At 36.5% G+C, this 13,331-nt stretch overlaps 1 protein-coding gene across 1 annotated transcript; it reads left to right on the forward strand.

The window, feature by feature from the left end:
• The first annotated feature begins 7,937 nt into the window (after positions 1 to 7,937).
• Positions 7,938 to 9,515, forward strand: LOC141285414 (potassium voltage-gated channel subfamily E member 4-like). The gene is made up of 2 exons (XM_073818427.1): positions 7,938 to 7,992; positions 8,330 to 9,515. The coding sequence occupies exon 2, from the start codon at positions 8,356 to 8,358 to the stop codon at positions 8,848 to 8,850; it is 495 nt and encodes a 164-aa protein (XP_073674528.1). The 5' UTR covers positions 7,938 to 7,992; positions 8,330 to 8,355; the 3' UTR covers positions 8,851 to 9,515.
• Positions 9,516 to 13,331: the final 3,816 nt, after the last annotated feature.

Below are 13,331 nucleotides of genomic sequence, written 5' to 3' on the forward strand. Positions count from 1 at the left end.
ACTTCTTTTATCGGAATTGTGAGATATAAACTCAATTGTGAGTTATAAAGTCAGACTTGCAAAGCATGAACTCAATTCTGATGTTTTTCTTCTGAATTGTGAGTTATATATTTAAATTCTGAGGGGGAAAAATATTTTCTAGCAATTGTGAGTTTATATAATAAAATTCTGACTTCATAACAATTGTGAGTTTTTTAATCGCACAATTCTAAGAAAAAAGTCAGAACTGAGTTTATATTACAATTCTGAGGAATAGTGAATTGTAGTGAGGAGAATACTGAGGGGAAAAAAATCGTAAATACCTTTATTTTTATTCACTGGTGGACACGGTCTTCTAAAAAAATAGCAATGTATTCTGAAATAAACTGAAAAAAAAATTAATTGTATTGTATTGGATGTTCTACTTTTTTAACAATGGAAAAAATATATTTTTCTCTCCACTGCAGAGATCCTAATATAGCAAACTCACAAAATTCTGACTTTGTTTCTTATAATTGCAATTTATAAACTCAATTCAGATATTTTTCTCACAATTCTGAGATATAAACTCTCAATTCAGATTTTTTTTTTTTTCACACAATTCTGACTTTTCTCTGAATTGTGAGATAAACTCAATTCTGGGGCCGTATTCACGAATATCTTCTTAAGAAATAAATTAAGAAATTTCTTAAGATAAATTCTAAGAAGTTTGTAAGAATGTTCTTAAGTGCAATTCTTGAAAAAATCTTAAGAAGTTCTTAAGAACATCTTAATTTTTTTTCTTAAGAAAAAAAAATGATACATCTATCTGAGTGAATACATGGCTGAAGATGCAATTATAAACACTTCAACGTCTTTTCTTTTGCGGTTTCTGCAGATTATCCTAATAATCATAAGCACGCACATTTTCGTCACGACCTTGACTGGTGCTCGACTTCATGTTTTTAATGCGCCGTGTTTTTGAACCGTTACTTTTAAAGGGTTTGTCTTAAGATTTGGCGATCAGTTTTATTCAATTTTGTGTTGTTTTTGTTTCCTCGTCCGAATGAACGCTTCCGGTATGTGTGTGCGCTGCTGCCAAAGATTATGTCGTATTTATCGGCCAAGTAAAATAAAAAATGTTTAATTAAATCTCCCTATCTGACTCGATTTTGTAGAGTTGCTACTAAGTTTTAATGTCAGCAAAAAGTAGGGTCATACATAGGCTAATCATGACAGATCATTGTTTACATTATCAGTCAATGCTGTCACTTCAGCGAACTCATGCTCATCTCTATTAATAGTCCTAATATGTATTATATGTAGCTAGTAGTGTTGCAATGCTTAAATATAACAGTTAATTTGAAATAACCCAATAAATTAAATAATTCTTACTTTTTGGGATTTAAGAAGTCTCGGGCTATCCTAACTTTAAGAAGTTATTTACAATGGTTTTTAAGAAGATTCTTTTCAAGAATTTGAATTTTCTTAATTTTTGTCTTAAGAACAATCTTAAGTAAAAAGATAAGAATATTCTTAAAATGATTTTTTTTGGGGGGGGAATACAAAATATTCTTAACTTTTTTTCTTATTTTAAAATAAGAAAACGGCATTCTTAAGAATGTTTCGTGAATCTGGCCCCTGATGTTTTTCTTCTGAATTGTGAGCTATAAACTCACAATTATTAATTATAAAGTTCAATTCTGAGGGAGAAAAATATTATCTAACAATTGTGAGTTTATATAATAAAATTCAGACTTCATAACAATTGTGAGTTTTTAAATCACGCAATTCAAAGAAAAAAATTGAAAACTTTATATTACAATTCTGAGGGGAAAAAGTTAGAATTGTGAGATGTAAACTCACAATTGCAATAAAAAATCTGAATAGTGAGAAACAAAATAGTAATTACCTTTATTTGTATTCACTGGTGGGCAAAAAAAAAAAACAGCCATGTATTATATAAGATTATTAAAAAATGTATTATATTGTATTAGATGTTCTACTTTTATGGCAGTCTGTTAACAATGGAAAAAATATTTTACTCTCTAATACAGAGATCCTAAAATAATAAACTCACAACTTGTTTCTTATAATTGCAATTTATAAACTCAATTCCAACATTTTTCTTACAATTCTGACTTATTTTCTCAGAATAGTGAGATATAAACTCAATTGTGAGTTGTAAAGTCAGAATTGTGAGATATAGGGTGTTTTCACACCTGCCTTATTTAGTTCGGTTGAATCGCACGAGTTCATTTTCCCTCTTGGTGCGGTTCGTTTGGGCAGGTGTGAATGTAGTGCGCACCAAAAGCGGACCAAAAAAGCGGACCGAGACCTCCTTGAAGAGGTGGTCTTACACTTTCAAACGAACACTGGAGCGGTTCGTTTGTGGTGAGAACATGAACCAAACTAGAACAGACCCAACCGCAAAAAGTACTGCGCCTTTTTGAAATAATCCAGCTGCCGTAGTCCGCTGCGCTGTTCATTATCGGATGAGGACAAGTATTTGTTGACAGTTAGCACTTTAGCAACATAGCCCCATGACAGCTCGCGGACAAACTTGGAGTTGTGAGGAGGTGCGGAGCCTCATAAATTTGGTCTGATGATCATATTAGGTCCCAACTTTCAAAAACTCTTTCTCTTTCTTTCCAAACTGCTCTGTAGCTTGCGCTCCAGTGGCGTCTGCCGTTGCTAAGCAACCATGACCTGCGCTCTCCATAAATACGCGAAAGTTTCAGCAAAGGATAAATGGATTTTCAGCATTAAAAATCTCTTGCAGTAGCTCTATTATATTTATTCAAAAATGTTTATTCCTGTACAGCTATGATAAGCTGTTTTTCCAACTTGCCAGTGCTTTCAATGTTATTAAGGGAAAGGGTGAAGCTGATTGGTTGGTTCATGTCACATGACCTGCGGTGCGTTTGCGGCATTCTGAAAAGCTGAGATGTTTTATCCCGATGCGGCGAGTTCGCGAATGGTAAAAAGGAGCGCGTCGCACCGTCTGCGCCTCGCGACCACGTCGCTTCCATTCTGAGCGCGAATACGGCGTGTCTACATTTGAAATAACGAGCTTGAGCAAGCAAAAGACGCTACATGTGAACGGCCCCTAACAGTTTAGAAAATACGTTCAATACACTGATCTATATAATTCTCTATTATAGATCAGTGGTTCAGTGACACGATCTGGCCAACGAGTGATGTGGATGTTGTCACATGACTTCATTTTGGTTCGTTTCAACTGGTTCGGACCAGAGCAATCAGTGTGGTGTGAAAAGGACCCAAAACGGCAGAAAAATGCTACAATGTATCATTTGTTGCCCTTGGTCCTGACCAAATGAACCGAACCACAGATGTGAAAGCACCCATAAACTCACAATTGTGAATTATAAAGTCATAATTGTGAGATATAAACTAAATTCTGATGTTTTTCTCAAAATTGTGAGCTATGAACTGGCAATTATTAATTATAAAGTTCAATTCTGAGAAGGAAAACATTATCTTACACTTGTGAGTTTATATAATAAAATTATGACGTCATAACAATTGCAAGTTTTGAGTAAAAAAAATCAGAACTGAGTTTATATTACAATTTTAAGACAAAATGGTTAGAAGTGCAAGATGTAAACTCAATTGCAATTTAAAAAATCATAATTGAGATGAAAATGGTAATTACCTTTATGTTTGTTCACTGGCAGACAAGGGCTTCAATAAAAAAAAAAAAACAGCAAGGTATTCTGAAATAAACTGAATATAAAAATGACATAAAATTCAGTGCATTTTATTAGATGTTTTACTTTTTAAGCAGGCTGTTAACAATGGAAACATCTATTTTTCTCTCCCTCTGCTGCAGAGAGAGACCAATCACATGATATTTAAGGCTCTACTGATTGGCTCAAAAAAATAAAATACTGCTTCAGAACTAAGTGTGCATGAAGAAAAAATAGGGTTGAATATAGATTGAATTAGACTTCCTTGGTTCATGATAATGGTTTTATTATTCATAGCTGATCTTTAATCAGTAAAAGTGCCCCTTGCCTCTTTTTTCCTGCTTGTTAAATGAACTCACTGTGATCCCTGTGGAAGCGGCAGTCGTAAACCCTCTGTTCTTGTTTATTTCTCTCACGCTCTCTCTCCTCTCAACATTATTACTTTGTCCTTTTGGTCCTACGCTGTTTGGTGCCTCTGATAACAGCCCGGTTTGAACTAAAATGAAATCAGACATTGCTATATCAGGCCTTAAATTATTCATTTATTTCTCACTTGCCTTGAAATTGATCCTGTGAAGTTGAGGTAATGGAATAAAGGGCTTTCCTTTGCAAAACTCAAATTTTGGTTTGTGGGTAATAATAAACTCAGTTTTTAAAAATCGCTATTAAGTGTTTGAGTGGATGTTGGAATTTTTTTGTGTTCATGGTTTCATTTTTTTTCTTTTAGTAATTATTTAGGACATAATTTTGGTTTAGCGAACAGCAGCACAAACATTAGTAAGTATTAGTCACTCGATAACATAAAAAACAAACTACAGGTTAAAAAAGGGTTTTAAAAAAAGACCTCAGTCCTACACTGAGCAGTGACTATACTTTAGCTCCTTTGTGTAAATACTATAATGAATAAAGCTGAAGTGTCTGATCTTGACCAGAGCATATGTCTGAAAGTCTGCCCTACCCTTTTATAGAAATACTGTATTTCCATAACAGACCTGCAGAGTACAACAGTCTCCATAGTGATTGTAAAAAGTCCTTTTAACTGAATGAATTGAGTGTTATCCTCAGATTCACTCCATAATGCTGTTGTGTCTGTAATGTGGTCTCAGACAGGAAACTGCCCCAGAGCTGCTGATATGATCAGATTTTCATGCGCTTTGCGTCAGTTCTCTGTTACTCGACACTAATTGACAGGTGTGGTCAGGCGATGGTTTGCACATTCTGGCTCTGGTTTTCTGCAGCCATCCCACACCTACCCATCATCCATCACTGCCAGACAGATAAGGTTGGCACAGATTCTAACATGCTTTCACTGCTGACGTAAACCAGACCAGGAGACCCTTGAAAACTACGTCAGTGTGGTTGTAAAGAACAGCTCATTAACTTGCTTATTCAAATGCATGGCATGGCATTAGTCCCACTGTGCATTTGATTAACAATGCTAGCTTGAATTTTAAACATTTCCAGTTTGTATATATTTTTTTTTTTTTTAAAGATGCTTTACAAATAATTTACCTCATGAATTTCATTGTTTTTGCAAATGAACTATTATTCACATAGATTCTATTGTCTTTTGAATTTATTAGCTGCTATGGTTAAGCTTGATTATGTTTAGTTAAGCACTAATCAAGGGAAGCATCAGAACAAAATTCTGTCAAATAGTCAAAATTGGTGAAAAATCCAATAATACAATATAATTGGTTATCACTTTTGACCACAAGGTGGCACTATCTCAAAAAAATTTGAATACTTTTAGGTCATGGCCTCAATTGTACATAAAAAGTTTTGTAATTGTACACCAATGCATTGGTAAAAATGGAGCATTTTATATCATAATACTCTATTGCAATTAATGGCAATTTCATGTTTTGTTCAATTATAGCGCCACCCAGAGGCACAATGCCACAAATTGCCCATACATATGTGTCAAATTTGCTGAAAATATCTTATTTTGTTTTGGAGTTATAGACATTTTTCTACATGAGAGGAGAAAAAAATGACAGATGGTGGACTTTTTTTTTTGCCACTTACTATCAAAATTTTGGCAACTGGGCATAAACATACAACCGGCACGCTATGTTTCCGAATTTCCTACGGTGGTTTTGTGACGATAGGAGTAACGGTTTTTAATATATTGGCAAACATTTTTTAAGCAATAAAATGCAATGTTGCACAAACCATAAGGCAAAACCTGGCATGTTTGGTATTGCTGGACTCGGCAAGGAATCAGGAGTCGAAAAAGCTGTTCTCGTGAAAATAAGTTGACCACACCCAAAGATGATCTGAGCCAGTTTTGGAAAAAATCAGATAAACGGTCTAGGACGAGTTCGAAAAAGTAGTTTTTACGAACTATTAAAAATAGAAAAAAAATAAACTAAACCTTAAGATTTTTGAAATTTGGACTTCGACTCAGCATGACCCAAGGATTCAGAGAAAAAAAGAATTTTGATTGAAGGAATATTAACATAAACATGAGTGAAACTTGGTGGTGGTGCTAGAGAGTTTGAGTTAGAGACTCCAAATTTGCTATGGTTAATGTTGACACTGTCCTCTATCAGTGTGCCAAATTTCACAACTTTCCTGCAAGTGGTTCAATGGGCTGCCATAGGCTCAAGAGCGAAAGAAGCGGAAGAAGAAAATCGCTCCTAATAACAAAATGCACTAGAAACCATATATAAGCAATATCAAACTTGTAAACGTAAGATATGGCTGTATATCGGCACTGCTGTGATTCACCATAGGCACCTGTAAATACATAAGATACAGCAGAGTGTCTTTAAAAACCCTTTTTTGTGCAGAACTACTACTTTTCACCACGGATTTGAATCTCAATTTCTGAGCCCAAGCCTCCTTTACTAATTCCAAAACATCACTTTAAAACTAGTAATGAAGGAACGTTAAGTTGCTTCATTGAAAGCTTATAGTATTACTGTATTAAATTCTCACTGTATTATGTAGAGTATTATGAGAGAGAGATGGACTGAGCGACTACCTGCACCTGATTCAGCATTCGAAACAATGTAACTTAAAATCACCATCACAAACACAAACAGTCATTATCATTTATAAAAAATACAGTATTAAATGCTAAAAAAGAAATAATATTAAATAGTGTTTATTGAATAATAATATTCATTAAACAATAGCCATCATAAAATTTGCTAGGCAATACCGTCAAATGTACACAAGCAGTGCTCTAATATACAGCATTGAATTTACATAAAAATGATATTGCCAAAACTATTTGCTCTGGAAGAAATAATAGATTTTTGAGACCAAATGACCCATTAGATTTATCCGAAATGAATTAAATCTCATGTTTATCCACTAAAGAGACATTAGAGCCAGCAGTAAACTACAAAAGATCTGGCCGAGGTGAGGCTTCTCTCTGCGGGTTCATGAGCGCTGAATGATCGCTGGCACCCTGGAGCTCACATGTCTGAAAATGTCTGTGCAAATTTTCAAATAGACCTTATCTTTATTAACAAACTGCATATTTGAACTATAAACAAATACATTCTCGGCTGAAAACCTCATAAAAATAAATTCCATAACACAAAAACAGTTTTTTTTTTTTTTTTATAGTGGATTTAAGGTGTCCACTATGACACTCGCTGTGAGAAGTACCACAAGTATAGTGAAACAGCTGCTGGACTATGTCACACTCTTATTAACCAAATTCAAATTCGAGGACCAGAAAGAACTATTGTAAAAATATCAAATATCATAACGCTGTTTTTGTACTTGGAAGCAAATGAGACCGGAAGTCTTGCACATTTAAATTTACAAAGCCCACGCCCGCCATTACATTAGAAAAATATAGATTTTAAATAGTACTTTGGCTTTTTCCTAACTAGACAGCCTTCGAATGAATTCATGTTTAGGTTTTGGAACAAAACGAGGGTGAGTAAACGATAAAAGGTTGAGGAGTTCTTTTAAAATGGCATTCTGCGTAATTCGTGCAAGCCATTCCTCCGATTTTTCTGAAGGCGAAAAAGCTGTCTTGCTGAAAACAAGGCTTTCCTAAAGCAAGCCTGTCTGGTTGTTATGATAGATGAGCACATTTGGCAGCTCCGCGCACTTGGACTCCACTAAACGTCATAAGAATGTGGCTGTGAGCTCAAGCGTCTCTGGCCGGGACTCAAATCCTGTGAGGAAGGACGTGAGGATCTCGACTCCCTCAACCCCTGTCACAGATCCTCCTGGCGCGTGGCCACGCAAGGGACCGGCTATTTAAACCGGACTCAGCTGACAACCCCGTTACAAGCCAGAGAGACTCGAGTAAAAGCGAGAAACGGGCCGACGCGCTCCAGGGTGAAACATCCCGGTGAGTAACCAGTAACTAACTTAAGTTGGAAGTAACGTTACTATAAAACCATGAATGGATATAAAAACAATGTACTTTCAAACTTTTTAAATCATGTCTAAATACTTATTACTGAAGGGATTTTTTAACTTTGATATTAGTTTAAACTCATTTGAATCAATTTTTCCCCTAAAACGTTAAACCAGTTAAATTGCAAATATAATCTGTGATAAAGATGTTTGTTAAAGAATTTAGTATTTTTGTTTTAGTCTTATTAACCTTTTTATTAAGTAGTATATACTACTAATATATCACTGAAAGCACTGCGTTTTAACTTACTTTCTCTGTCATTTTACAGGTAACTCTGTTCCTGTTACTGTCGTAATGGAGTTGGCGCGCAATGCCTCCGCGCTTCCGTCAAAGCAGATCAACCGAATCGCCTTGTCCAGTGGAGGCGACAGTAACGCGTATTTGTACATCGTCATCGTAGTGTCTTTCTACGGAGTCTTCCTCATTGGGATCATGTTCGGTTACCTGCGCACCAAACGGCGCGAAAAGAGGCGCACGAACGCGTTCACGCGGCTTCTTCACGAGGAGGAGCAACGCGAGTGGAGAGCGAGCCAGAAGAAGCACAGCCTCAGTCTCTCCGCGTTTCCCGCCCTGCGCTCCACGCCGGTGCCGTTCATGCTGACCAGCGGCCGCGCGCCTCTGGCGTGCGCGCTTTGCTCGGTGGAGCAGAGCAGCGTGAGCTCCCTCAGCTCGGTCGCGGATTTGCGCTTCGCGATTGAAGAGGAGTCAGACTCCGGCGGACACGAGGATTCAGATAAAACAGGCAGCAGTGATAGACCGTCTGGGGGAAACCTCAGAGAAGCGCTCTGATGTTCCCGCTGCAAACCGTTACTGTGGCAACCGTAGTTCCCGCCGAAAAGCAGTGATTACCACAGTTAATATTAGTGCAAATAAAACTGTTTTAAGTTGGTACTAGCCACCAGTTTAAAAAAAAAAAACAATTAAAGAACGTTTCTGAACACTTCTTGTATTGTTTTAAGAAACCCAGTGTTGATTTATTGAGGTTTTACGGTTGTCAATAACTGTTGGAACTTGGCGGGAACTGTGGTTAATGTTATGAAAGTTCCACTAAGTGCCTTAATGGAAAATATGAACTCTCACGCCAGAAACAGACTTTTACACTTTCGAAATGAATTGGATTTGACACATCTTGGAATACAATGATGCACGAAATTCACCTTGTGTTACTAGAAGTGTATTTCCTCGCATATTTGTGTGTGAAGTATGTTTCAGGACTTAAACGCGATGCTAAACATTGCGAGAAACCTGGAAGTCACTTGAAACAACGATTTAAAATCATTTTACTTAATAAAGACCTAATATTGTCATTCACGCAGATGTGTAAAATGATTTACAAAATGTAAAAAATAGTATGTAAAATTATCTGTATATATTGTTCTACAGGCATGGATGTCTATTTAATTTTAACCTTATTTTATATGTAAACTAAATAAAATGTTCCTTCAGAATGTGAAGGTTGTGTGCCTGTTTGTGTTTGCACTTACCGATTATTGCCACTTGGGGGAGTCAGAGACCTCCGGGGCTTCTCCAGGGAAATCTTTCTTAGGCTTTCTAAACCTGTGTATGATATATATTCTAGTTAATCATGTATTATAAGTAGTGCTGTCAAGCGATTAAAATTTTTGATCTAATTAATTACACGGTGTGGCGATTAATTAATCGCATTTAATCGCACATATATACAGACATCACAAAAAGCAGTTTTTTACCATTTATTATTGAATACAAGCCTATAATCAGGGGTGCACATAAGTTTTTTAGCCTGGTTCTCATAAGAGTACCTGCAGATTTGGTTTGGTCCTCACTACACAAAGTGTGACCCATTAAATATAAATGAATAATAGTGATAGTAATATATAATTAAAAAAATAATAATAATAAAATAGTAAACAAAATAATAAAGTGTGGTAGTTGTATTTAAGCAATAAGGTACGAGAGGCCGTGCTGTAAATCAGCCGTGATTTATTCATGATACAGCACGGCCTCAAGTACCTTATTGCTTTTATAAAACGGTTACCCACACAATAAAAATATTAAAATCAAAAATATATATTTATATATATTAAGTTGTACGTTTTCATAAAGTAAAATCATTAACTGCCTTCCGCTGTAAAAAGTAGTCCCTAACTGCTGCAGCTGTGTTTACGTTGCTAAGGGTGGTTGCTAAGGGGGTTCAATGATACACAAAACCGTTGAGTGAAGCGGTCATAGCAGTGCCGTATCATGAATACGACACAGCTGCTGACCAATCAGAATTGAGGAATGGAATTAACCGTTTTATAATATGATTTAAAATTATATTAAACCTAAAAATAAAATTATAGTATTTATTTTTATGCAGAATTTTCATCATTTTCAAACCTAAATAAGCAAGCTTTTATTTTGGCGGGTTGCAAAATGTGCGCGGAGTCGCGCACGCCTGTGGCCTTGAGTATGCGCGTTCCTGATTAAAGAACGTTCAGTGATGAGGGTCAGTAAATAAAATGTCACGTATTTGCACTGTGCTTTGAAAACGACAGCGAATTACCTATAATTATGCTTTCATTTTTAAAATAGAAATCCTAGGAAGTATTACAGTTTGTCGTTTTAAAATGGTACTTGAACATTAACAACGTATAGGTACGCAAATGCGCGCTCTTATTTACACAGCGCATTTTCTTATTTTGGTCGCGCATGCGGGCCACTTACGTGAACCCCTGCCTATAACTCTTGACGGTAGTGTGTCAGAGGAAGGGATTCGAAATGCATCCATAAGCCCCTTGTCTTCCAAAACATTAACATGCTTTGAGTTCAGGTGGTATTTTAAACTAGAACTGCTTGGATGATAGGCAAATTCCTTGTCACAGAAAACGCAAATGACTTTGGTTTTATGAATGGCTCCACTAGCATCTCTTTCATACTTACAATTACCCTTCAGCAAGCCATGTAGTTCTTTGTCCTTTTTGTTTTATTACTAGCTTGTTGCAGTTCTACAAAGTGTAACATTACAGGTCTATATGGGGGGAGGGGCGCGTTAATTGCGTTAAAAATATTAACGCGTTATTTTTTCCGGTGATTAATTAATCTAATTAACGCGTTAAATTCCCAGCCCTAATTATAAGCATTCAGAAATGTAATTAAAAGAAAAAATAAATTTAGATATATTCTCCAGTGAAACTCAGCTCTCATAGATGCAATTACACATTGTGAACCTCCTTTGCAGATGAGAAAAGATTGAGTCTCTTGACGTCATTGTAAAGATAAAGATCTTTTAACCATCCACTCCTGAAATATTTTGCATCCTCTTATTGCCCTTGAGAATAGGCTACATATTCATTCTGGGACACAACGGGGTTTTTCTACATTTCATGATTTTGTGCTCCTACACAGATCTGCATGATTATAACCAGAATCCTTCATAATCATCATCCTCGCAGTCTTTGTTGTCCTAATGAAACCACATCACATGCACAAGTGTCACTGACCCGTCTTCCGCCCCAGGGAGTGCAGTGGAAAGTTCTCGCATGTTCCGTCTGAGTGGCTCTTCTCCAATAAAAATTTCCTCAGTTCATCAGATGCGAGTTGGACGCAGTACTAGGAAAGTTTTTGAAGTAAAATAGTCAGCTTTTGACACTGATGTCACCTCAAAAGACGGTCTTCCTGCCTTGCTGTAAAACTGAAACCCAACTGTTGCTGTGGTGAACTTGAAAAACACTTCCTTTTAGTTACATAAAAGACAATACATAATGAATAAAACTTCCGAACAAAACACTGCATGTGAATAATTTAATGAATCGTTTTTTCCTTATCAAAGATCATGAATTATAAACCACATTGTGAAAAAAAATCAGATTTTATCTGTCTGAAAACGAAATGCAAACACGCTTGTACGTGCAGTTACATCCAGCTGTCTCCGTTTATGCCCCAACCTTATGCTCCCAGATAGATTAATTTTGATTAAATGATTGCGACTGTGTGAAAGACAAAAAGAGGGAGTCAGATAAGAGGTTAGTGTGACTCATACTCCCTACAGAGGAAATGAAAGGCACATCCTCCCTCTCCATGCTTCTCTTCTGTGGCTCTGTAACATCTATGGCATGAATAGAGTGTTGAGAATCAGTTTTATTATTTCTGTGCTACAGTAACTGTTGTATTGTTAACGGGAGAGCTGTAAGTGACCCGGGAACTGTCACCATCATCCAACGTTTTTGCTAACAGCATGTTCTCGCTCTTTTGCATACAATGAAAGTAAAGGGAACTTCAGCCGTCAACCACAGCAATGGGCATAAAAAGCAGTTCATTAGCAATGTACTATTCTGAACTCGTATAATAGCTTTGTGGAATGAATTCACATCCACATATAAGCATAGATGTTAAAACGTCAGTCAGATGCGATGCAAATAATATCTGACGAATTAATCGAACATGTTGATTAATAGGTGAAAGGAAAGTAGGGTACTAAATTTCAGAGGAGTTAAAAGTGCCTGAATCCATCATGTAAGTTATTGTGCCAACCTGGTTTGTTTCCCACGTGAAAAAAAAACAGCTAAAACCAGCCTAGGCTGGTTGGCTGGTTTTAGTGGGGTTTTGGCCACTTTTCCAGCCTGGCCAGGCTGGTTTTAGCTGGTCAGGCTAGGAAACCACCAGCTAAAACCAGCCTGAGCAGGCTGGGAGACCAGCTTAAACCAGCTAATACCAGCCAACTAGCCTAGGCTGTTTTAGCTGTTTTTGTTTTTTTTTCAGCAGGGTTGACCGACTTCAACACAGGTGTTTAGCCCACATGAGAGCACTACATTTCTACAAATGTGACAGTCACATGGGTCAATTTATACATCTGAAAGCTGAAAAAATAAGCTTCTCATTTATGTATAGTTTGTTAGGATTGGGAAAATATTTGGCCAAGATACAACTATTTGAAAAATCTGAGGGTGCAAAAAAAAATCTAAATATTAAGAAAATCACCTTTTATGTTGTCCAAATGAAATTCTTAGCAAATCCCCATGAAATCAAAATTGAAGTTTTTTAGCTTTTAGTATGAATATGTTAGCCTTAAAGCTGCAGTCCGTAACTTTCTTTTTAGTAAACTCTGTGTACGCAAACAATGTTCTCAATGCTGGAGTTCATGTGTAGAGACCCAGGCGATACTTTGAGCAAAGTTTCATGGTGTGTCGAGCCTTCTTAGTGTTGTAAAAATATCGATTTTGATGCGCTCAAAGTTATGCCCCTAGTACTCCCATTCACCGGCCACTGACCACAAAACGAAATCACGGTCAATCTCAAAAACGGCTCGT

The sequence above is a fragment of the Garra rufa genome, chromosome 14, assembly GCF_049309525.1.
Source record: "Garra rufa chromosome 14, GarRuf1.0, whole genome shotgun sequence".
Classification (NCBI taxonomy): domain Eukaryota; kingdom Metazoa; phylum Chordata; class Actinopteri; order Cypriniformes; family Cyprinidae; genus Garra; species Garra rufa.

Coding starts and splice junctions, on each gene's coding strand:
- LOC141285414 (XM_073818427.1), top strand. CDS start 8,356: ATGGAGTTGGCGCGCAATGCCTCCGCGCTTCCGTCAAAGCAGATCAAC.